The sequence below is a fragment of the Octopus bimaculoides genome, chromosome 26 (genome assembly GCF_046866305.1).
Source record: "Octopus bimaculoides isolate indiv1 chromosome 26, ASM4686630v1, whole genome shotgun sequence".
NCBI classification, from domain to species: Eukaryota; Metazoa; Mollusca; class Cephalopoda; order Octopoda; family Octopodidae; genus Octopus; species Octopus bimaculoides.
The window spans coordinates 10688778-10715611 of NC_142953.1; the positions used below are offsets into that span (position 1 = coordinate 10688778).

Here is a 26834-nt window from a genome sequence, read left to right on the forward strand (position 1 = left end):
TTTATTCAAAAGCTTTTGTAGCATGGTGTTTCTTCTTGTCCTTGATGACTTGGGATAAAAACTGGCCCTTTCTCATCTTGTATGAGAAATACTGAATGTTTTCATGCACTACCTGCCTGATAAGAAACTCAGACACTCCCATGTTCCTGGTGATGAACCTGATTGACTTGGAGGGATTGTTGTCAATCATGACCGGGACCTCACCAATAAATTCAGGAGTTCTTTTCTTATTAGAATGATCAGAGTGAATTTTCTGATCTGCCATACCTTCATAATCATCAATAGACTCATCCAACTCTTTCCACATCCTCTGCACTGTCCTCAGATCGACACTCAAACACTCTGAAATGTTTGTATTGGAGCTTCTGGTGTGAATACCAAGAAGAAAGACCAAGCACAAGGGGTTGTCTCCTTTAGGGACTTAGTTTTTCCAGGATCTTCCCTTTGTCCTTCAGGTGCCATATGTGGTCAACAAAGGACGCGGCATGACATCTTTCCAGGATCCCTAAATGAGGATTTGTGGTTGGAGATTCTCTGTATATTTGAGTATACCTGTATTTCAATGTGTGTGTGTGTGTGTTTATAATCACACAATAAGCCATGCAAGCATTATACTTTGATATATAGAGATGGAGTACTGTTCTTACTACTGTTGTTTTTACTGTTGTTGTAGCCGCTGTTAATGCTACTGTAGTAGTAGTAGTAGTTATAATTGCCGCTGCTGTTGAACATTGTAACTACTTCCTCTGTCAGTCTCCTCACCAGACTTTCTGTTGATGTTCACCTTCTTCTGTTGTCCTTACCTTCACACTACAACCACCCTTCCTTCCCCCACCCCCACATACACACACACACACACACACACTGTCTGTACAGTACCCATGATGATGATGATGATGTCTCACTACCATCTGATTCACTTACACCTACATTCACCTCCTCCACCTCCATCACATCTGCTGTTTGTCTGTTAGTTGGTATTCACAGTCTGTTTACTTGATAATCCCCTCCCTGCCTCTCTCTCTTTCTCACACTCTCTCTTCTGCCTTCTCCCCTTCTCTCTGTGCTACTACTGTAACTAAGCCAGTTTAGTTAGAATACCTTTCTCAGTCTTCCGGGGTAGACTCTTCTCACACAGTCCCTTCAATCCTGTCTGTCCCATCCACTGTTTCGCTACCTGCAGTAGTTAAGGTATAACTATGAACCCTTCTTCCCACGGAACTTTAGGCACCCTTCACTCTCAAACAACCAGTTCTTCAATCACCATTTCCTTTGAGGCACAGTTTCATATTGGTATCCCTTAATTTTTTTTCACCACATATTTCATACACCTCCCTTCTCCACTCCCTCCCCACTCGTCTTTGCCTTCAATCCACTCCCTCTCTCTCTCTCTCTTTCTCTCTCTTTCCCTCTCAGCCCCTGTTATACAACAATGGAAGAACTTATCAGTACCCACCAAATTCTACCAGTAAGCACGAGCTCAAGGTGTCCTGTGAAGTGGCCAGACTCCGTCCTTCACCCTGAATTTAGCAATCAGCTGAACAGTTATATTTCCTGCATGATTATCATGCCCTCCGAAAACCTGTTACTTGCACAATACCTTGCCGAAGAGCCAGACGAGGGAAATAAAACTACTACAGCTGTGTTACCTTTACTGTCTTACCCATGTCTACCTGCTGAAAGTCCAGACAAAAGTGAGGGGAAAACCAAGACCAAATTGCCGCTCTCAGATGAGGATGATCTTATTTCCTACATTGACGAGGATCTAAGCAGCCTTCACAGTGCTGCTCCCCAAACCAGGTTTCTTTCCTTGGAATCTTCCTTCTCTTCCTTCGAATCGTGCTCCTCTTTAGCCAGTTCCCTCTCTTCTTCCTCTTCTGCCTACTCTTCTTGTGACACGTCTCTGTCGCTGGAATACTCGGTCAAGGATTTCATATGCAACAACTTTCGCTGTTGGATCACTACTTCCAGTGATGAAGAAGATAACGTTAACAACAACAACAACAACAACAACACCAAGGGCAAATTTGCTGAACTTCCTCAGCTTCTTATACGGTCCCACTATAAAATGGGACCCCAGCTTCATGGTTCAGAGTTCAATGTATGTATTATCATTTTTTTTTTTAAGCCCTACCCTGCTCCTCGGTCTCATGTGTTCTGCCGCTTATCTTGTTCAGTTTGTGCAAGGGTGCAACAGTTGGATGGTTGCAACTCTACACCAAACCCCACATAAATTCCCTTCCTCAATGTTTAACTTTTACTGCTCTGCCTACAACTACACACACACACACACACACGTAAATGAATTTGTTGGGTTTGAGGATGAATTTTTTAGTTGTCTCTCTGTGTATATGTATATGTATGTATATTTATATATATCTAAACCTTATTGTATTTATCTGCATGACTATCTCGTATCAGTTCACCTAGATTTCTCTTATAGCCACTCTTTACTCCATGGACCTAGTCCTCAATAAAGACCTTATATTGAGCATCTCTAGATTTCAGCTGTTGACTGAATATATGTAGATGTGTATATATGTATGATTATATATCATTACAGTCATCATTACTTTACATCTACTTTCCATGCTTGTAGAGGTGCCATACCTTGTTGCTGCACTCCCAAATAGATCAAATGACCACATTGCTTATAAGTTTCATTTTGGCTTGGTTTCTATAACTGGATGTCCTTCCTAACATCAACAGTTACTTTTCTGAATGCATTAGGTGAATTTTGATTTTTGAGGCACCAACACTAGGGAGGTTACCATGTCTTTGACAAGACTGAAAAGATCTCTTCTCTCCATTCTTAACAGAATGCACTGAGGTCATTTTATTGTGATACCAGCACCAGGGAGGATAGAAGTGAGAATGTGATGGGTGAGGGATCAGAAGAAGTAGATAAACCTTGATGGTGAATGATGAGTGTCAATACGAAACAACTTAGAAGAGAGTACAGGTAGAGTTTATGGGGTACATGTGAATCTGTGGAGGGTTTTTAAGTAAATGTCTCAATATGGGTGAAGCAGTGATAACGGATGAGAGAAAGAGGCTGGAGTGTTAGTGAGAGTGTTAGCATCCTTAGTTTTATACTGGAAGCACTGTATGGTGAACAACCGAGATCCACTACCATCCTTAGTCACACTAGTAAAGTAGTAAAGTGAGATTTAGAAGGAGTGGTAGTAATTGAGAAATAAGCAGTAAGGGCCATGAGTGCTAGAAGCATGAGCAATAGATACATGGATGACAGCAATAGTAGTGACAAAAGAATGATATCTGTATTTGTGTGTGTGTGTGTGTGTGTGTGTGTATGTATATATATATATATATATATATATATATATATATATATATATATATATATATATACAAATATATATATATACTCATAAATATACAGGGATTAGCTTGAGTTGCTTCTCCAACATACTGAAAATTTAGAAATAGCAGTCAAAGAACTACTGATTCCAAACTACAAATTTTTCTCTAATGGAACTACTTGGCATAATTGTTAATTATTAATTCTATTACTAATTGACAATTCCCTGCCCTTATTTCTATATATATATATATATATATATATATCTTTTATGTTTTATTTGTTTAGGCATTAGACTGTGGCGATGCTGGGGCACTGCCTCAAAGAATTTCTAGCTGAACAGATCAACCCAGCCCTTTTTAAAAATTCTATAGGCCCCTTTGCCGAACCACTAAGTTACAGGGATGTAAACAAACCAACACTGGTTGTCAAGTGGTGTAGTGGGATACAAACACAAAGATATGCACACATGCACACACACACACACACACATACAACAGGCTTCTTTCAGTTTCCATTTATGAACTGCATACTGCATTCACAAGGTTTTCATTGACCCAAGGCGAAAGTAGAAAGCTCTTGCCCAAGTTGCCATGCAGTAGGATTGAACCCAGAACCATGTGGTTGGGAAGCAAACTTCTTACCACACAGTCATGCCTGTGCTTTATATATATATATATATATATATATATATATAAACTGGCATATCATTGGTTTCCCCCACTCCTACCCTAAATCCTAAAATGTTGGCTCTTTGGAATTTTTTTAATCATAGTTCTAAAATAGGGATAGTCTAAATCTGCAATTTGTTTCTATTTATAATTTCAAAATAATTTTCAGATAAAAAAAGGTGTGTGATTTAAGAGAGATTTTGCTGTTGTTTCTAGCACATTCACAACCACCTTGTACCTTACTCATTTTTTTGTCACATGTATTGATGTTTTTAAATATTTTTTTTTCCCTATAAACACATTTTATCAAATGATGGTGTGATGGTCCATTGTTGAGATTTCAGCAACAACTAAAAAATTTATAGTTTAAATCCTCCACTTCACACCAAGCAATTCATGTGTGTGTAAGATAAAACATTTACAAGCAGAAACATATGCTGTTAACATAAATAATCTTTTACATACCTTTTTTAAACCACTTTGTTAACCTATTGAAATTCGTTACACACATGCACACACACTAAGCATGAGCTATATACTTTTATAGAGAGTGTGATAAATATATAGAGTGTGATATATATAGAGAGAGGGGAAAAATTTACCATGTGTAAAGCAAAAACTGAAAGAGATAGACAAATAAGGAGAAATTCTCTGTTGCTGTTACAGATTTTAAAATTTTAAAATTAAGTAAAAATATTCAAAATTGGTATATTGGTGTACTTTTTCATGCTGAATCTGAATTTGTGACTCATTTATTCCAGAAAAATTATGTTACAGAGGTTTAAAGTTTGATCCGGAAAAGAGGATTTGTATGTGATATCTGATAAAATACAAGTAAACATTACAAGATAAAGCTTTAAACAAAATGAAAGCAATGTGTGAGATGATACATATAGAAAGAGATAAAGTGTGGTCAATAACGGTTTCAAATTTTGGCACAAGGCCAGCAAGTTCGGGGAGGGGTTAAGCTGATTACATCGACCCCAGTACTCAACTGGTACTTATTTTACCAACCCCAAAAGGATGAAAGGCAAAGTCAGCCTCGGCACAATTTGAACTCAGAATGAAAGGACGGACGAAAATGCCACTAAGCATTTTACCCTGCATGCTAATGATTCTGCCAGCTTGTCACCTTAAGTGTGGTAAATAATAGTGAGAGGAGTGATGTTTTTCATAACAAATTATATTTTTGTTGTTGCTATTATTTATTAATGGCTGCCCTTGTGACAGAATTTGAAACCATTATCATTTTCATTATCATTATTATTATTATTATTATTCAGTAGTTTTATTTTTATTTTTATAACGTGCTTTCACTTCACTACCGAGCGCAGCTCTGTGTGCCTTGGGTATGTGCTGTGGTTTGCTGTGGTGCTCTTATGGTTACTGTATTGAAAGTGTTTTGCGTAGGATGTGTGCAGTGCCCAGTAGTGCAATTTTCTGTATGTTATATATATTTGTAAGTCCTGGTGTTTTTGTTATGTATTTGTCTGAATATTTTTATATTATACCTAAGGCACCTACTATGATAGGAATTATTATTATTATTATTATTATTATTATTATTATTATTATTATTATTTATTTATTTATTTATTTGAGTTACAGAGGTGCCCTGGGACAAATATTGTTTCCTCATATTGGTACAAAGCCAGCAATGTAGGAGTTGTGACGAAGATAACTGATTAAATCGACCTTAGTATTTTTACAAACTGCCTTCCCCCTCCTCTGGCAGAATAAACGGCAAAGTTAACCTCAGTTTGGATTTGAGTGCACAGGGCAAAGTGATGTAACTAAGCCATAAAAGTAATTTCTTCCATCACTCTACTGATTTTGTCTCCAGTTCACTATTTATTTGCTTCAGTCTTTGGTTTGTGGCCATACTGGAGCACTACCTTAATGGCATGGACATCCACACACACACATAATGGGCTTCTTTCAGTTTCCATCTACCAAATCCACTTACAGAGCTTTGGTTGGCCCTAGGGCTATAATAGCAAGCTCTTTCCCAAGTGCCCCCATGCAGTGGAACTGAACCCAAATCATGTGACTGAGATGCAAATTTCTTACATAGGAATGCCTGGGTCTATGAAGCAAATATCAAGTAAAGACACTCGTCAAGAAAATGTTATTCGATGGGCAAAATAGAATCCATATCCTGCAGACTGTTGGACTTGCTAACAGCAAGCTGGTGGTGGCAGTCATGAGATAACCCTGAAGATATTTTGTCCAGTCATTTCACCCACCTATCATCAGCTGGTTCGGCTGTGTCGAAGGTCAAAAAGATTTCTCTGAATAAGCAAATAATTAGGGTGGAGCTGAATTACTATAAAGAAGTGTTACAAGTGTTTTGTTGTTCAAAGATCAATTATCTATTTATACAAATGCTTGTGTTTGTGTTTAGTTCAATCTTTAAGGAAATTGGACGAAATATGTATGGAAAGCCAGTGGGGGGTGGGGTAAAGAATTGTTTTGTTTTTTTTTTGCTCTCAGCTTGTATAGAGATTCAAGGGTCACCGTCAGCACAATGGCTGGAATATTACCACATGTTTATTACTCTCTCATTGCCTCTATAAATATATAAATATTTATATCATCATCATCATCATCATCATCATCATCGTTTAACGTCCGCCTTCCATGCTAGCATGGGTTGGACGATTTGACTGAGGACTGGTGAAACCGGATGGCAACACCAGGCTCCAATCTAATTTGGCAGAGTTTCTACAGCTGGATGCCCTTCCTAACGCCAACCACTCAGAGAGTGTAGTGGGTGCTTTTACGTGTCACACGCACGAAAACAGCCACGCTCGAAATGGTGTCTTTTATGTGCCACCCGCACAAGCCAGTCCAGGGTCACTGGCAACGATCTCACTTGAAAATCCTACGGGAGCCAGTCAGGCGGTACTGGCAACGGCCACGCTCAAAATGGTGCATCTCATGTGCCACCCGCACAAGAGCCAGTCCAGGGGCACTGGCAACGATCTTACTTGGCTTGCCGGGTCTTCTCACGCACAGCACATTTCCAAAGGTCTCGGTCAGTAGTCATCGCCTCGGTGAGGCCCAATGTACGAAGGTCTTGCCTCACCACCTCAGCCCAGGTCTTCCTGGGCCTACCTCTTCCACGGGTTCCCTCAACTGTTAGGGTGTGGCACTTTTTCACGCAGCTATCCTCATCCATTCTCATTTGTCATTTATACACACACACATGTATATGTGTTAACATAGACATCTCTTGTTCTCTCTCTCTTTATCTCGCTCTCTCTTTCTCTCTCTCTCTCTCTCAGTGTGTGTGTGTGGCTGTGTGATTAAGAAGCTTGCTTCCACACCATGTGGTTTGAAGTTCAGTTGCACTGTGCGGCACCCTGTCTGAGCAAAGCCTTGTCAGTGGACTCAGCAGATGAAAACTGAAAAGAAGCTTTGTGTGTGTGTGTGAATAATTGGGGCGATTAATTTATGAGATAGTATCAGAAAGTTCCAGGATTAGTTACGTTTAATAAAAAAAATATTAACTTATTTACCCAAGTTTTAACATCGTCTCCTTCGAAATAGTCCCCTTGCACAGCAATACACCAGTCCCAGCATTCCTACCACTTTTGGAATCTGGCTTGGAAGTTGTTTTCAATAAGTGATTTCAGGATTATTCTATATTTTGGGGTTGAGAAATTATTTACATTATTTACAATGGACGAATAGGTATTCTCATCTTGTTTGCTGTTATCACGTTTCAGCTGATGACTCTGGGATTGTAGTGCCTTCGGGTCCTGTATATGTAGATTGTACTGTGTTGGTGAGTTGATAGTGCAATGCCTGAAATATTCCAGCATGTTGTTTATTTTGGCCCACTTGAATATTGAATTTAGGTCCCACTGTAAGCTTGTGACATCATCTTGGTTTTTTATTGCCTGTGATAATTTTGTATCATCGGCTTAGCTAGTGACAGTAGCTGTCTGAATGACTGTGGGCATGTCTAAGAGGGCTATTATGAACAGTAATGGCCCCAGAATAGTTCCCTGGGGGACATCACTTAATATTTGAGTTTCCTCAGAAAGTGCACCATTGGCTGCAGCTAGCTGGCTTCTGTTTTTCAAGAAGTCATGCAGCCACTCTCCCAGTTTACCAGCAATGCCAATGTCTCGTAGCTTATGACTTATCACGCCATGATTTACCTTATCAAATACCTTTGGGAAGTCAAGGTATATCATGCTGACATCTGAGTGGTCAAGCAGCTGTTTCAAAACCCAGTCATGGTGCTGTAGGAGCTGTGTAAGGCAGCTTCTTTCTGGACAGAAGCCATGCTGTGTATTGTTCAGTAGGTCATTTTCTTCTAGGAACATTATCAACTTCTTTCTGATGATTCGCTCTATGACTTTACTGATATGCGAAGTTGGAGAGATTAGCCTGTAGTTTTTGGCCTCTGCTCTGCTTCCACCTTTGTGGATAGGGCATATAATGCCTTCTTTCAGTTTTTTTATGAAGTATTCCACTTACAAGGAAACTAAAGCCTGCTTACATGACTTTAGGAGAATAGCTGGGAAGCCATCAGGACCAGTAGTGGAGCATGAGCTCATTTCTTCTATGGCCACTGTTACATCTGTTTCCTCAATGTTGATGTAACCAATGGCTGGTGCCTCCTTTTTTAGACCTGCAATATCAAAGAATTCAGCTGGATTTTTTATCTGCATGTGTCCAAGGGGTGAAATGAAGACACTTTTAAATTGTTCACTGAGTATCTCACTTACCCTTCCTGGGTCTGTCATCAGTGAGTCATTTCCTTGGAACAATAGTCCTATTTTACATTGTATTCTGGCTGTTTCCTTTGCGAATTTATAGAAAGCTTTGGGATTTGTTTTTATGCTTTCCACAGCCCTTTTCTCTCTCTCTCTGTCTGCTCTTTCCTTTTCACGATAGAGTTTGATCTTGCTTTTAATTTCTAGGAGTGGCCGTGTTAAGATAGTCTTCTGAACAGGCAACTAACGTCTATGTTCCATGCTGGCATGGGTCAGAGAGTTATCAATGTAGGAAATTGGTATCTTAGCTACTAGCAGTTGGAACCTGCGTAATCTAGACGGCATTTTTAAATTTCACTCTCTTTAACCCAAGAACAGTTTTTCCTTTATTTGTGAGCTTTTGTTGAGATTCTGCCTTCAGTACCTTGTTTAAAATTACCACAGTTCACCTTAGAAAGTTACCTGTGATAGATAAGACTCTTATGGTGGTGGGAGTGGGGAGACCTAAGTAGTCACTCAACGCACCCTGATTAGTTTAACTTACTAGAAATCCCACTCTGACATCTTGAAAGAGGAGGAACACATTGCATAATGTTATCCAAGATATAGGGTCCAAATAAAAGACAAAATGATCACAGCTAGAACACTTTTAAACATAGGTCACTTAGATCATGGCTGACCTAGGGTTAAAGAATAACAACAATGGAGGGCACATTATATAATGTAATCCTACTTAGACTATAGATAAAAGACGGGACGGTTATGGCTGGAACATTTTTCATGAGGATTGAACTAAAGAGAAACTGCAAAGAGGCATGCATGAAATAACGTTAAACTAATCAGGGTGCCTTATGTGGTTTCTCGATTGACTAGAAATAGCAGCCAAGTTTCTATAAAATCAAACTGCCAGTGTCTTAAACATGGAAGGACTCAGCTGGGATGGTCATGGCTGGAATACTTTCAATGAAGATTGAACTGTGGCTAAACAACTGCTGCCAACTAGGTGTAGTTCCCCACACTTGAACCCTCACCTACTTGATCCAAATACAAAGCAAGAAATGCATTCTATTGTTTCTTCTGTTTCCAAACAATAAATTTCTTGACCAGAATTTACTTGTAAGACATATGTGTTGTCTATCTCTATGTCTATTTACTATTTCTCTCCTATCAACAGATGTATGAATGGGAAACTTCCACCATGCCACATCCACCCTTACAATCTTTTGTGTTCCAACAGTATGTGTACAATAAACTCCTCAACCCACTCTCTTCTGCTACTGTTGAAAGTATATCTCCTCTACTCTGGCACACTGTTGCTTTTAATTCCATTCAGACTCCTAAAAGTGTTTTACCTTTTATCACTTTGGTTATAGATGGCAGAATAACAAAAAAAAAAAAAAAAAACCCTTCTCAAAAGACATTCTTCTGCTGTACTCAATTCTTGATTGATTGGTCAGCCATGTGTGCCATGAGTGGGTGTTATGAAGGTGAGAGGTAAGGGTGAGTTACCAGGAAGATTGGTGCGTATTTTCTGCCACCATTCTAATGATCTGCTGTGCAGTGTAGTGCTTGCTGGAAATAAGAATGCAGTCAGTTAATGACACTATGTGTCCTCTTGAACCTGGACCTGATGATGTTATTCTTCAGTCCGAGTTGGTTACCTGGACTACTGTTTTAGTTAATATACTCCTCACTGTTTTCTGTTTTTGTCAGGTAAGCAGTTTCTGTAACCGATTCAAGGCATTAATTAATGCCTGTCTTTATCCGTGATGTGATGTATGAGGGGGTGCTGAAAGGTTCCTGGCTTTTGGGTAAAAGAATATACAAAAGGATCACTTAATTATGATTTTATTCAACATATTCCCCTCTCAGATTCATACACTTATTGCAGCAGTCCTTCAGTTTTTCTAAGCTCCATAAAAAAAAACTCAGAAGGTTGAGCCTCCGACCAGGCCTTTTGTGAGACCCTTAAAGCCAGGAACTTTTCGGCACCCCCTCAAATTTATTGCTAGATAGATTTGTTTATTTTTTTCCCACCTATTTGCTTCATCTTTCTACACTGTACAGAGCAAATTACTGAGTTGCTAAGATTTTGCATTGTCCATTTAAATGATTCTGTATATGAACACCTGTTTATGCATTTCAAATTTATTTAGTCTTAAGGTTCAATAATATTGGAGTTATAACTTGACATGTTTTGACACATTTTCTGATTCAAAGCAAAATTACTTCTATCAATCTTGTTGCTTTGCAAAAAAAAATCTGTAGCAACTCAATAAGGTTTCTCAATGTAATTGTATCATCTTGATTTTATCGATGCTCCCAGCATCTTTAATACAGTCAAGGTGACATAATCAGATTAGGAAAAGGGAATCTTTTCAGTCACACTGTGCAGCACCTTGGTACATATTTTCTACTGTAGCCTTGTGTTGACCAGTGCCTTCTTGGTGGATTTGGTAGATAGAAATTGTGTGAATGTATGTGTGCGTTTGTGAGATGGTGGCTGTCAACTCACAATCAAGAATGGCTACCTTTTGTGCTACCCACTCCATTAAGTTCTAGTGACTCCCTACTATGGGTTTTCAGAAGGGCAGACATGTCAAAACGACAAAACCAACACTCTACAGAGGATGTAACATGCTATTGACTGGAGAACCAGGACTACTCTTACTTGTATTATATTTTCCATGTCTTCACAAGTGAGACTGATGTGGAGACGTCAAAACTTCATTGCTGTAGATGTACGTGATGGCCCAGATGTTGCAGTGGATGATGGATGATTTATTTTGGGGATTCCAAGAAGCTTGAGTATGACTTGTTGTGGAAAGCATTTTCAATTGTAAATAGCAAAAAAAAAAAGAAAAAAAAAAAAAAAGACTAAAAGAAGTACTAACACATTAAATTTCATTATGGCAAATGTTTTTGTTGGAAACAACTACTACCTCTGAATGTTTGAAGCCATTAAACTAACAAGCAAAAATAGATTGTGCAGGAGCAAGAAAATATCAAAGACTACAAATATGACAGGTTTCATTTCAGAGTATTTCTCTCTCATATAAGTGTTTTATTGTGTTCCTAGACAGACAATTTAATCATGGTTTCAAATTTTGGCACAAGACAAGCAATTGGGGCGGGGGTGTAAGGTACAAGTTTATTATTTGACTGATACTTATTTTATTGGCCCCCAAAGGGATGAAAAGCAAAGTATTTGCCTTTCATTAGTCTTAACAGTGTGTTAAGACCTGGAATAAATGCTACCGAGTATTTTGTCCAACGTTCTAACAGTTCTGCCAGCTCACCATCTTCAGACAAGTTAATTTAACCTACATTGTCTCAGTTAGCCTAGCTAAGTAATATTTATTTATTTCCATGTTTGCATTTCCTAATTCATTTTTGTTATTTAAAATATTTGCTGTTCTTGATAACCTCTTATACTTTACCATGATGTGGTGATTACAATAATGAGTTCTGTTAACAAATTTATCATTGAGGACTAATATGGACCATGCTACCTTGCAGTTGATAGATAAGGTTTCCATTATACCCATTAAATACAATCAGTTTATTTCATAGGTAGTCTCTGTTGGCTGAGTGCTGGGCTGAAGTTGAAAGACTCTGTATAGGTTGAAAACTGGCACATTTGCAAAGAGATACCCTTCAGTATTAAGATCTTCTCAAATGCTGATGTTCACTTTGTATATTGTATCTTACAACACCAAAGTACTGAAGGCAATATATTTATCTATGACCCTTCAGGGTAGTGTTCCAGCATGACCACAGTTCAGAAGCTAAAATAAGTAAAAGTACATTATCTGTATGCGTGTGTATGTATGTGTGTACACACACACACATGCACATATATAATATATATTGGCAGGCATGTGTGTGTGGTAAGAAGCTTGCTTCCCAACCACATGGGTTCAGTCCCACTGCATGGCACTTTGGGAAAGTGTCTTCTACTACAGCCTTGAGCCAAACCAAAGCCTTGTGAGTGGATTTGGGAGACGGAAACTGAAAGAAGCCCATTGTTCATATATATATATATATATATATATATATATATATATATATATATATATATATATCTGTGCATGTGTCTGTGTTTGTCCCCCTTCATCATCACTTGACAATCAGTGTTGGTGTGTTAATGTCCCCTTAACTTAGCAGTTCAGCAAAAAAGACCAATAGAATAAGTACTGGGCTTAAAAAAATAAGTCCTGGGGTTGACTTGTTCAACTAAAAGCCTTCATGGCAGTGCTCCAGCATGGTCGCTGTCAAATCACTGAAACAAGTAAAAGAAAAGAATACACACACACACACACATATAAATAAATATATAATATATTCTATAAGAGAGTGGGAGAATACAGTTTTAACCAGCACTATATGTACAGGCAGATGTGAACACCATAACTTCATATACAATATTATTGCGATGGCAAAATTGGGATTTCATGAGTGACTAAATAAATCTTTTTAACTATCCATAGAGACATAGCTAGTAAACCTGTATGCACACATACACACACACAATTCTCTGGCTTCCCAGCTCCCGTCAGATCATCCAACCCATGCCAGCATAAAAGATAGACGTTAAATGATAATGTTGATGATGATAATATATTAATATTTCTCTTTGGCATAGCAATACTAATAACCTGCTGTATATATATATATATATGTATAATGCATTCTTGGCAGCTGGTTCAATTAATAAGTTACTGGCTTATTGTTCTGTGTCAATGTTATTACGTATAATAAAGTGTATGTATGTATATATATAGAGAGAGAGAGAGACAGACAGACAGAACGATTTTAGCCAACACTATAGAAGAACATAATAGCATTGAAACAAAACACTCTTAATGCACCAGTAATTTGTGTGTATGTGTTATATGTGCATATATAGGTAAAGGTATGGCAGTCTGATTAAAAAGTTTGGTTCCTAACCATGTGGTTTCAAGTTCAGTTCCTTTGTGTGACACCTTTGGCAAGTGTCTTCTACTATAGCTTTAGGCTGATCACAGCTTTGTGAGTAGAGTTGGTAGAAGCCTATCATGTGCAATACACACACGCACACACACATATTACATCCATTTCAATATTTAGACTGTGGCCATGCTGGGGTACCACCTCGAATTTTAGTTGAATGAATCGTCCCCAGTGCTTTTTTTTTCTTTTTAAAGCCTGGTACTTATTCTATTGGTCTCTTTTGCCAAAGCAGTAAGTTACAAGGATGTAAACACACCAACACCAGTTGTCAAGTGGTGTTGGGTATCAAACACACACACACACACATATTATCGTCATCATTGTTTAACATCTGCTTTCCATGCTGGCATGGGTTAGATGGTTTGACTGAAAACTGATAAGCCAGGGAGCTGCACCAGGTTCCAATCTAATTTGGGAAGGTTTCTAAGGCTGGATGCCCTTCCTAACACCAACCACTCTAAGAGTGTAGTGGGTGCTTTTTATGTGCAACCAGCACAGGCGCCATTGACGTGACACCGGCCTCAACTACAATCTCACTTGGCTTGACAGGTCTGCACAAGCACAGTATATTGCCAAAGGTATTGGTCACCTATCACTGTCTCCATTAGACCCAATGCTCAAACGGTGCTTTTTATATGCCACCAGCATGGCTTCCAGTTTAGACAGCATTGGCATCGGCCACAACTTTGGCTTGACAGGTCTCAAACAAGGCATATTTGAGTATGACTTGTAGTCTCAGTTACTTGTCATTGTTTCCATGAGGCTCAACATTTGAAGATCATGCATCAGCACCTTATCCACATTATTTTCGTTCCCTTTTCCTCCTTTTCCCATTCTCTCTCTTCCTAGTTTCCTCACTAATTTTCTCTCTTCTCTCTTCACTCATTTTTTTTCTTCTTTTTCTTTCTGAGCCAGCTTTTCTCCGATTTTCCCTTTCAAAATATTTTTTAAATACCTCACCACCTTACCCAATACTCGACATTAGTTCTCTGTGACTTAATGTAATAAAGTGTTTCCTGGTCGTTCCTTCTGGTTCAGCATCCAAATCCGGTTGGAATACCCAATGCAGAGTTCCAAACAACAATAGTGGTGAAACGTACGTAGGAACTAAGAATATAAACTTGTATTTATCTCCAACATTTGCTCTGTAGCTCAATACCACTTAGTAAAGAAATTATTTAACCACAGTGATAGTAGCAGACTGGAATATTATAATCTGCATGGAGCTCTAAACATAAAAGTAGCTATCGTACATCTATTTTCATACAGAAGGTATACTACACACAAACACACGCTCGAGCGCACATTATTGTATACTAGATGTACTACATTTATGATGGTGTGTGTGGAGGCGCAATGGCCCAGTGATTAGGGCAGCGGACTTACGGTTTCGATTCCCAGACCGGGCGTTGTAAGTGTTTATTGGGCGAAAATACCGAAATGCCCCACGAGGCTCCCGCAGCGGGTGGTGGCGAACCCTGCTGTATTCTTTCACCACAACTTTCTCTCACTCTTTCTTCCTGTTTCTGTTGTAACTGTATTTTAACAGGGTCATACATCACGCTGAATCTCCCCGAGAACTACGTTAAGGGTACACGTGTCTGTGGAGTGCTCAGCCACTTGCACGTTAACTTCACAAGCAGGCTTGCTCCGTTGATCGGTTCAACTGGAACCCTCGTCGTCGTAACCGACGGAGTGTTACGATGATGGTGTGTGTGTGTGTGTGTGTGTTTCTGTGTGCGCGTGCGTTAGTGTAATATTTTTCGTCAACTTACATTATTTACAAAATTTCAGTGATACACGTCTGAGGAAAACGATATCTTGCAACATTCAAACTTGTTTGATGACAAAAGGGACATGCAGAGAACTGACACTAAATCATCTCGTCTTGGTTGGGTCATTTGGCTCAATAAAAGCCTCTTCCCTTAATTTCTTTTAAAACCCTTTCAATTTCAGTCATATATAGATATCACAAGCCTATTACATTTTATTTACTTTAGCCATCCAATTGCTCGTCCCTCTGTATTTATCAGCCAAGGTTAGCTTCTTTGACAGTCACATAACCCAAACAAAAACGAAATTAAATTATTTCTATCGTTTCCACGAGAGAAAGCGTTTCTAAGACCATTTGACAGTTTTCCACCTGATTTTAGTCTGTATTAGTTACCTCCCTTAACTGGACTTACTTCCCTTTATCAACGGACTTTTAGTTTGATATTCTCCTTATTATTTGAGATTTATTTTGATCTTCTTCCAGAAATCTATGAAATCTGACTTGAACCCTGTAATTTCTATCTTCTCTTTTTTGTTACTGTGAGCTTATTGTCAATATGATTTACGTAACACATTGCTATAAATCGTAATTCCTTTTCCCAGTATGCATAGGTTTGATAAAAAATGCCTAAAGTTAGTTGGCTTTAAAACTCCACATAGTTCGTGTCTTGTGGGATGCGAGATATGTTCTAGGTAAAGCAAAACAGGACCCTTTCTTTGGCGAAAACTCAAGAAGAATTGATCTGGAAGTTTGTGGAGTAAGTTGATCCCCCCCAGGAAATGTAAGGGCGAGATATTTGCCAATGGACGAATTAATCCAAATGACAGGAAGAAAGATTATAAAAAGAACATCTAGTTTACGGCTGGTCATTTCCTCTTATCTATTCTTCCTGAATTCCTAAAATTCATTCACAGATTTTAAATATATTTCCCATCGTTTCTTCTTCAAAGAAAACCTTATCTGAAACATCAGAACTTAGCCATTCCTCATGACACACAAACTTAGCTTTCTCTCTCTCTTTTTTTTTAAAAAATTTTTTTTTATGAATCTCATTATAAACTATTTCTTTGATAATACAGACCATATCTGATAGACTTATATTATCTTTACAAAATGTAGCAGTATATTTAATTGTTGGTTGCTTTTTAGCCCCCCCCCCCCGGTCTGCTCTAATTAAGCAGGTCTATGGTTAAAGGTCTTATAGCTTCGCTTACATTGTTATAGTATGTCCTTTTTGTTTAGATGGTGCGTTGATTTAAAAAAAAAAAGATTTGGCTGTTATTTCTACCCATCTGAGAGCCTATGTAGAGACTCTCTTGAGTTGATGAATACCTTAAATACCTATTATATACGAGAGCTGATTAAATCCACTATCACCTTTCCCTATAAATTTGTGGCCTGAGACCTGATATACAAAAATGTATTCATCTCTGTCAGTAGACTGTGGGTGGGGCAAGTGCAAAGAGAAAATGATTCACCACACAGAATTTCATCTATCATGATTCTGAGTTCAAATCTCACTCTGGTGATCTTTGCCTCTTCACCTCCTTGGGACCAATAAAATAAGTACTGCTAATATATTGATGCTATGCCTTTCCTTCAAACATTCTCTTTGTATCTATGTCAAAGAAATGCAATACACATATTTGAACTGGCGTTATCTGATTAGAGAAGCGAGAGAGTTCTGGAGAACTGGCCTGTTTGCTTAGAGACCATGAGTTCAAATCCATGACAGGTATATCATTGTGTTTCTGGGGCAAAACATGTACCTCATTTTGGTGCACCCAAACGATGTTTAGAGGATTGTTTTCTATGAAAGTCTTATCGTCATCATCATCCATCTGCTTCTCATACTGGCATGGGCTGGATGGGTTATCCTGAATCAGTTCTTATTTGTATTTACTGCCCACCTATGCACAGTCTCACTATGTCTCACAAGCACATTCAAGTTCATTTTTATCTGGTTTCTAAAGTTAGATGTCCTTCTTAACACCTATCACTTTACAAAATGGTCTGGGTGCATTTTATCATGGAGCTAGACTAGACAGGTTGTCATGCCCTTGACAAGATAAAATAAAGAACCCCTTTAACTCTGCAATGTCTCTGCTCATTTAGCACCTTTCTGAATGCACTGTCTTACCAAGAAGATATTCACTTTATGCATCCTTCTTCATAAAATCAGATCTAAGCACTTCTGGCCCTTAAAATTCTAAGGGCTCTTGATATCATTATTACACTGGTAATGAATTTTCAATATCATTAGTGTCAGACAAAATGCCTGGTATTTAGTTACATACCTTTACATTGTAAGTTCAAATTTTGCTGAGGGCATTTTCAGTATTTCATCCTTTTATGGTTCAATGAACTAGCAGCCAAGCTACAGGGTGTTGTTATAATTAATCTCTCTCTCTCTCCCTCCCTCCCTCCCTCCCTCTCTCTCTCTCTCTCTCTTTCTCTCTCTCTCTCTCTCTCAATTTATACCTATGTTATAATCTCTCTCTCTCAATTTATACATATGTTTGTATGCAATATCACATCAGCAATTTTGAAGATTTCACCCTTCTGTAACCATGTGTCTATTTAAACACACTGTTTTCTATTATATATTCCAGTTAATTTTGAAAAAAATCTACACTTCATGTAATCACCAACTTCTTTGTTATATAACTAATCTAACATAAATTTTTGGAAGAAATTAACTTATATGTGAAGACATTAACACTAGAGATTTTTGCATCATAGCAAAAGTTTCAGGTGGGATTGTTATCAAAAGGGTTAATAACAGTGATTTCAATAATGGTTAGGTTTATTGCATTTTGTCCCCTCTCCTTATGAACTCAGCAGATAGACTTATTTCTTAATTTCATATATCATTTTCAATATTACAGGTTTTCTTCCGTGCTGGATCACTTACTAGCCTTGAAGTGGCTCGTGATGAGAAGATCACAGGAACAATTACCAAATTCCAAGCCTGCTGCCGAGGTTACCTAGGACGTAAGAAGTTAGAAAAACTTAAAGTAAGTGCCCTCTTTCCTGCCTTCTTGTTTCTGTCTATCTTTTTTTTTTTTTGTGTGTAATGGCACATTCAGAGGAAAACAGGTAATTCCTTTGACCCTTTTCAAGGTGTTACTGCTGTTGTTTTTCTTATTCTGAAATCAAAATTATAATTTACTTGTTTTAATTAACTGTGTTAGAGATTCTCAGATTGACTGAATTTTGGTGATGGGGTTTTTAGCATTGTTTAGCAACTGTCAACTTTGATCGAACAAACCTATAATTAAAGATGCTCCAGGCATGACCATCCTATTCAGGCAGTTTATATTGAACTACTTCATATTATATATGCTTAGTTGTAAGCAATGCATACTGATACTTATTAACCCTTTTAACATGTGTTAAAGAGTTAATATGTACAGGTTATTTCCTATGTCCATATACACTTGAATATGAGAGAAACAATGCCTCAAGGGTCAAACTGACCAATTTTACAGACTTCACTTGTCTTCATAGACATGATAAACTGAAGCCTGACAGGAAATAGTCGTCTCATGAACTGAAGAACCAGATTCACTGACTGGAGGTCAGTCTCACACATCTTTTCTATAGGGCTTTCCTATAAGTAGGTTATCTCCCTTGGCTAGGCGGCGCTCCATGTAGATAATTAAACTTCCGGAGGCTAACCCACGCCATTGTTATTGTTTTACGTCTTATCATGGATATAAAGCAGCTTGATGATTCAGCTTTTCGAAGTACTTACTGTGCCTGAGTTAAAGAAATAGTTAAGATTATATGGACAGTATGTTAGTGGAAGAAAGGCGGACTTGACTGAAAGGTTGAAAGGGATAAAGATTCTGTCGATGAAGAATGTCAACAAAGTAAATTCATCGGACGATACTTCAAGCAGGAATAAGCAGAAGCTTATATCTCCTCTCGGTGAAGTATTGCCTGACCTAAAGATCTTTGTAAGTTGCCGAATTTCACAGGATGAAAGCAAAGCAACAGTTAAGGAGTGGCATATTTTACCATGACAGACATGTACACAGCATCGAATACCACAATGTGAGTGAAAGCTGCTCTCACTGTATTGTCCAGTGTCTGGTAATCCCTTCGATACCGACATCAAACCAAAAAAAGAATCCTGACCACAGAGTGTGGGTAATTATGTCAAATGTCACTGGCAATGTGCATTCAGCTGATTGCAACTGTTAAAGCAAGTCACTGAGCATGCGTACATGTCATACGGGAGAGTTCCAATCAGGGGTGGATAACACCTTATAGGAAAGCCCTATAACATTCTTGCTGCTGCTCTTATATGGTACTGACTTTGGTCTCTTTCTGCTACCTGGCATTTTATCACTACCATCCATAAAGGCGCATTCCTCTTCAGCAATGATTAGCAAGGAAGGGCACTGTCATAAACTCCATTATCGTAGCGCTTTGGATGAGTTAGTGAGTGTGTGTACGCCCATCCATCTGTCATCCATCCATATATCTAACTATCGAGCTAAGTGTATATCTATTGAGCTTCATGCATGTATGTTTGTGTGCAGATATATCCATTCATCTGTCTATAGTAAATTGTGTGTGTATGTGCATTTATGCATGTAGTGTCTTTTATTTAGGTACAGGTGCATCCAGGACTACATTATCTTATTTTATTTGATGTACCTTGATGCAAAGTCTCCAATCAGTCTCAATCCAGCACACTTTCAATCAAATGTGTGGCCTGCTTCTTTTTTGTTTACACATGGTGTATCCCTCACTACATTATCTATTGGTAGTTAACCAAACAACTGAGTGCAAGCTACAGATCTGTTTCTCCAGCCTCAGCCTAACTAATAACCACACTGTATGTTCCATCATGCAATGATGAATTGTATGGAATAAAGTCAATGCTGGAGAGAAAATGTTGAGAGAAATTCTGGCAAAACTATAAAGGCCTAAGGTATTTTTGCATTACTCAGTAAGATGTCTGCTAGCTGGTCACCAGATGTCTATTTAAAGTTGTATATGGCAATGTTATTTCCACACTTAGGGTTTGCATTTCCAGTCTGGAACCTGCATTTTGTCCAGAACATCAATCTACTAGAAGCTGTCCAGTGACATGAAACCAGGTGAACACCCTCTACCTGTCACTTACCATGTCTAGAAAGTCTTGCTTCTCTGGGCATCAACACACACTGAAGCTTCAACATCTAGCAACTAACTTGTTAGAAGCCTATGAAATTATCCACCATCTTTCCAAAAACAACTTTGGCCACTTTTTGAATTCAATATCTCTGCCACCTGTTATCATGTTTATAAAGTAAAAAAAAAAAAGCAGCACAGCACACACAACTTTTGGACATGTTTTTTCTTGAAATTTGTCAACACTGTACCTATACTGCCCTTTTCACTTTATGACTCATTTAATGTTCCACCTTCCTGTGTTTTATCCTGCATACTTTGCATGCACTTTTAGCTGTCAATGCTGTCTTTTCTTACTTGACTTATTGTTGGTTTCTGTCCTTTTCATTTTTCCGAATAGAATGCATTGCATCTGAGCACTGTATACAGTAATCTCATATGTATTATGTTGAAAGCGATTTAGAAAACTAAAGAGAATTTTCATCGTAGAATAGTATATAATATAATGACTAATATTGATTATAAAATATAATAAAGTTATTGTTAATATAGTTTCTCTGCATTGAAAAATATAGTAGAAGGAAGAAAAGTTAGAAATTAAAGAAAATTGTCATCACATGATATTCTAGTATTGCCTAACCTGATTGTCTGAAACCAGTATAGGAGTATCTCAAGCTAATTTCAAAATATGTTTCACTCTGATAAAAAAAGGGGAAGTGGATTGGTAGCACAATTAGAAAAGACACACCAAATGTAGCGAAAAGTGCTTTACAGTGGAATCCGGATGGATATAGAAAGAGGGGTAGGCCTAAGAACTCATGGCGTAGATCAACACAAAAGGAACTAGAGAAAGGGGGATATTCTTAGCAGAGTATAAGTACAGAAGCGAAAAATTATGCGACATGGAATTCAATTATAAGTGGCCTATACTCCGTGTTGGAGGGTTAAAGGCAAAAAAAAAAATGATAAATATTATTTGAATAAGAAAATTATATCATATCACACAATAAAGAAACAATCCCATACAGTTGAATGTCCAAAAAAAACCAAAAAACCTGTCAACTCCCACTAAGTAAATGAACTGATATATAAAGACCTTTTTTTTTAATTGTATCTCAGTAGAATTGTGATGTATTTTACTGTGTGAGTCACTCAGCATTTCAAATACGTTAGAATGTTTTCAGTTAGAATGTCAAAGAGGTGAGTTACAGAATGGATTCTAAAGCCAAACAAACTGGTGGGAGACTTAGTGGTAGAGCAAGAAGAAGATGGTTGGATTAATATCTTTCGCCTCAGTTGGTCACACTTGAGAATCCAACTGGGAAGTGTAATAACGAGAGTTGCTTCTGATAGGATTCTGTGGAGGAAGTGCCTGGTGACTCTACTTCCACAACCCTCCTAGGAATATAAATGGGAGAAACTGAATGGATGGATATATATAAAAAAACTTCAAATCTAGGGCCAGTTTGCTTAAAATAGCCATGGTTTCATGTCAGAAATTTAAGAAACACAAATCAAAGGTATGAACAATTCTTGTCAGACTTTTGATATTCTTGGTGTTAAAAGTGATTTCACTGATCAGGTTCATTCTTGATGGCTTCAAAAGAAAATAGCGTTTATGGGAAGGAGTGGAGTGGTTTTCTTATTGATTAAATAATTAAAATCTGAAAAAGTTCATTAGCGTTATTCATTGAATAATTGTCATTATTTCAATGTTGAGGGAATATAGGTGACAGAGGGAGGCAGATTGGTTGTGTGTGTTGGTGGGGATTGAGGTATTGCCTTCATTGTTTTTGTTTTTTGTCATTCCTTAAATGGGTGATAGTGGTTGTAAGGCAATCATAATAGTGGTTTGGTAGGGTTGTGGTGTTGGTAGTAGTTTTGGATAATGGCAATTGTTGGTATACTGGAGGTTGTGTTGGGTTATTTTTCCATGTAGGTAGTGGTGGTGGTGGTGGTAGTTGCAGTGGGGATGATGTGAGGTGGCAGTGGTTTATGTAGGTGGTGTGTGTAACGATGGAAGTATGTGTGTGTGTGTGTGTGGCAGAAGTGTGAGTGTAGTTAAGGGGTGTGTGTGTGTGTGTTTGTGTATGCAGTGAAGGAGTTGTGTATAAGTATTGAAGGTGTTGATATATGTCTGTGATGGTGTGTATGTATGTATGTGTGTGTGTGTGAGAGAGAGAGAGGTGGAGGTGTTATCTGTTTCTTCACACATTGATAAAAGGTCTGTCATTATCAGGATTATAAAATTCTTTTATGCTTTACAAAATGTGGAGGAGTAGTGGCGACGGCGGCGGCGGCGGTGGTGGTGGTGGTGGCGGCGGCGGCAGCAGCGGTGAATGTCGGGAGCAAAAAATGTTTTATTTTGAATATTCCAATATTGCTAGCTAAAGACAACTCCAAAGAATAACAACAACCATCATTACTACCATCGCTTCTACCACCAACCCCACAACATTCACAACCCCCATCACCGCCACAACCATCACCATCACCATCACCATCACTTGAGTCTTATCCTGTAGCAGTAGTGTAGCGATGTTAGATTCTTAGCATCAACTGGTCAGTATTAGGTAGGACAGGAGTGGAACGTGAGGGGCTGACAGAACCCCAGAAGCAGCTGAGCTCCAGGGATATTGTGTGACTGTGCATGCGTGTGTGTGTGTGTGTGTGTAATATTGAGGAATTCCAGGTCTTCCTGCTGCTATGGCAACCATCCCTAGCTGGCTGCATCAATATAATGTAGGGATACCCTCTGCGTGTGTATATGCATTCACACTTGCATGTGCATACTCACTCACGCACACACACAAGTTTTTGTACACCATATTGAAAGAGAAACCAAATAAAAAATTGTGTGTTTGTGTGTTTTCACTTACCGGAGCTTAAAACTTCACTCTGTCTCTTCTCTTTCTCTTATTTTGTACATACAGTTTATCATAGGCTGACAGATGGATTGATATATATATATATACACACACACACAGACAGGAATGCACACATACACAAACACACACATATCAAGCTGTGTATATGCGTGTATGTATATATGTAAATGTCAATGGATTATATATAATGTATACACACACACACACACACACACACACACACTTAGATAGATAGCTAGTTAGATAGGTAAATGGATGGATATCCATTATAATAAATATATGGTGCTTACATGCATTCATTGGTAGAGGTGGATAGTGTCTAGTTTGATAGATACAAAGATATATAAACAAATAGATAGGCACACAGATACATCCTTTAATCAGCAGTGACATGACTCTTATCTCTCCAGTAGATGAGAGATGAGAGAGAGAGAGAGAGAGAGAGAGAGAGAGATAGGCTAGAGTAAGTGCAGGGTGATTTGATCTCTGAATGAACCACAGCTGTAGAAGATACTAAGTACAACTACCACAACTGCTAATAGCAGCAGTAGGATGTTTGGGGCAGTGGCAGCAACTACTACAGCGGTAGTAGTAGCTGTAGCAGCAGTATCCCCTGCTCATTTCTTCTCCCTGTTTCTTCTCCAGCACACTTGAAAAAAATACCCTATTATAAACCAGCTTGTCCGTGTGTCTTAACAAGCCAGCCTCATCTACTGTAATTAAGCTGCAGAGACATTATCCGGTGGAGTATCCGCAGAGTGGACAGTGAATATGAACAGACACAGATTACACACATGAGGCGGGAGACCTTTGTTGTGTCACGCTGGGCAGTTTGCTATGTAATTACATCTCTTCTGGATAAGCTGGTCTCCGCTCAGTTCAAACCCTGAAAGAATTCCACCACCAACACTAGTCACCGGACTTGCTAGAAATAACAGCCGAATCTCCCTTAGATTACATTATACTGTCTTACCAAAAAATATACACTGGATAAAAAAGAAAAAATATAAAAGTGAATATGTTTGGCCACAGATCTGCTCCACCACAACTTGCCTAGGGTTAAACAATAACAACAATACCGCTAACACCACTGCCATCTCATTCATTCTCATCCTCTCACACCACTGTTAGATAAACACAGTGTGTGTGTGTGTATGTTAGTGTGTATAAATGTAGGAATGTTTAGATAAAGAGAGCAGCTGTGCCAGTAGTAAACTGTCTGACTGTCCTCATCCAGGAACTAGTGGTGGTGGTGGTGGTGGTGGTGGTGGTGGTGATAGTGGGGGTTCACATCAAACCTGCCTTGCTTTCTGTTTATTATCCGTCATAATAATAATAATAATAATAATAATAATAATAATAATAATAATAATAATCAGCATTGTCAGTCATCTATCTCCATCATCTCCTGGTAAGAAAATTTAATTGTTTATTCATTCCACTATTGCAAAACACAAAATGTAATTTTTGTTATTAACACTGTTATTATTGTTGCTATTGTTATTTTTTTTTTTATCTCAAACACTTTTTTAGAGGGAAAATTCCAATTAATATTTCTTAGGACCCAGTGTAGAACAGAATAAAAACTACATACTTTTTCTACCCAAATCACACACACATTGTGTGTATGTATAAACGCATATATTATTTTATTGTGTATGTATTTCTGTATATTAGAGAAGCAGTTAAACTAAAAAAACAAATGAGACAGAATTAAAAATGATTATTTCTGGTAATTTTTTGAGATATTCTAGAGTTGCTCCATTATTATTATTGTTGTTGTTGTGCTGTATTAGCTAGCAGGGATGTTGTCTTGAGGTTTAGTGAGAACAAGTCTCTTCGGATCTGAAAAATCTTTCTTAGGATTCTTGTAGACTACAAGATTGCATTGTTCTACCAGTTGACAATGCAAGTCTCAGTTCCGATATCTTTCATCTCTTAACTAGCAGTTTGGATGTAGTGCAAAGTGCACCAATTATTATTATTATCATCATCATCATCATCATCATCATCATTATTATTATTATTATTATTATTAGTAGTAGTAGTAGCAGTGGTGGTGGTGGTACTACTTCTTAGCAGATAATATTTACTGTTGTTAAGGCAACAAGCTGTCAGAATCGTTAGCATGCCAGGCAAAATGCTTAGTGAAATTTTTTCCATCTCTACATTCTGAGTCCGAAGTCTGCCGAGGTTGACTCTGCCTTTCATCTTTTCAATGGTGATAAAATGGTCCACCAGTTGATCACCGGGGTCAATTTAATAATCAACTTCGCCCCTCCCCCCTAAACTGCTGGCCTTGTGCCAAAATTTGAAACCAATATTTGCTGCTGCTGTTTGTGTTTATTTGCGCTATGGTTACTTCTTTGGTTGTTTGTTTTTAAAGATATATATTCTCCTGAGTTATTTATCGTGAATCTTGGTTGAAATTAACGTGCAAGTGGCTGAGCACTCCACAGACACGTGTACCCTTAACGTAGTTCTCGGGGATATTCAGCGTGACACAGTGTGACAAGGCTGACCCTTTGAATTACAGGCACAACAGAAACAGGAAGTGAGAGTGAGAGAAAGTTGGGGTGAAAGAGTACAGCAGGGTTCACCACCATCCCCTGCTAGAGCCTCGTGGAGCTTTAGGTGTTTTTGCTCAATATACACTCACAACGCCTGGTCTGGGAATCGAAACCGCGATCCTATAACCACGAGTCCGCTGCCCTAACCACTGGGCCATTGCGCCTCCACTCTGAGAATAATAGTAATAATAATAATAATAATCATCATCATCAGTAGTAGCAGTGCATTGTGCACAGTGCTCAGGAGCACAACTTCTCAGAAAATGGTAAATGGTGTGCTGAAAGTCACATGAAGAAGGAAAGCAATAAATACCAAGATTGCAGGCACAGTACACACAATAAAAGTGAACAGTAAAAGAAACATAAAGTGTGTGTGTGTACATGTGTGTGTGTCTGTTTGTGTGCACTGACCCTGTGTCATCCAACTCCACTTTTGCCACAACAAATTTAGCCCTTTAAGCCCTATTCAAATATATATACATTGATGGGTAATTAGCAAAGAGTGGAATGGTCATAGAACCAGTGGGCAATGGTGAGCAAAACCTCTTGCAGAGTTTGATTATGTCCCTTTGAATTCAGAGTTCATAACTTGATGGTGGACTTTGCTTTTCATTCTTCTGAAATGGCCAGTGGGCAATAAAAGTTAGCAGCAACTAAGTATTGGAGTCAATTTAACCAACTAATCTCTTGCTCTAAATTTGTGCTTTTGCACCTGTCTCAGAAACCATCATTCTTCATCATTGTCATCATCACCAGGTGG

The 26834-nt window shown here is 38.3% G+C and overlaps 1 protein-coding gene across 5 annotated transcripts in view; it reads left to right on the forward strand.

The window, feature by feature from the left end:
* The window catches only part of LOC106883030 (unconventional myosin-XVIIIa), a 230263-nt gene that overhangs the window by 133239 nt on the left and 70190 nt on the right, over positions 1–26834 (forward strand). For all 5 annotated transcript variants that reach the window (XM_089342766.1, XM_089342767.1, XM_089342768.1 and 2 more), the window contains one exon: positions 18378–18506. In XM_089342766.1, the coding sequence (XP_089198892.1) occupies positions 18378–18506 (129 nt within the window). The remainder of the gene's footprint in view (positions 1–18377; positions 18507–26834) is intronic.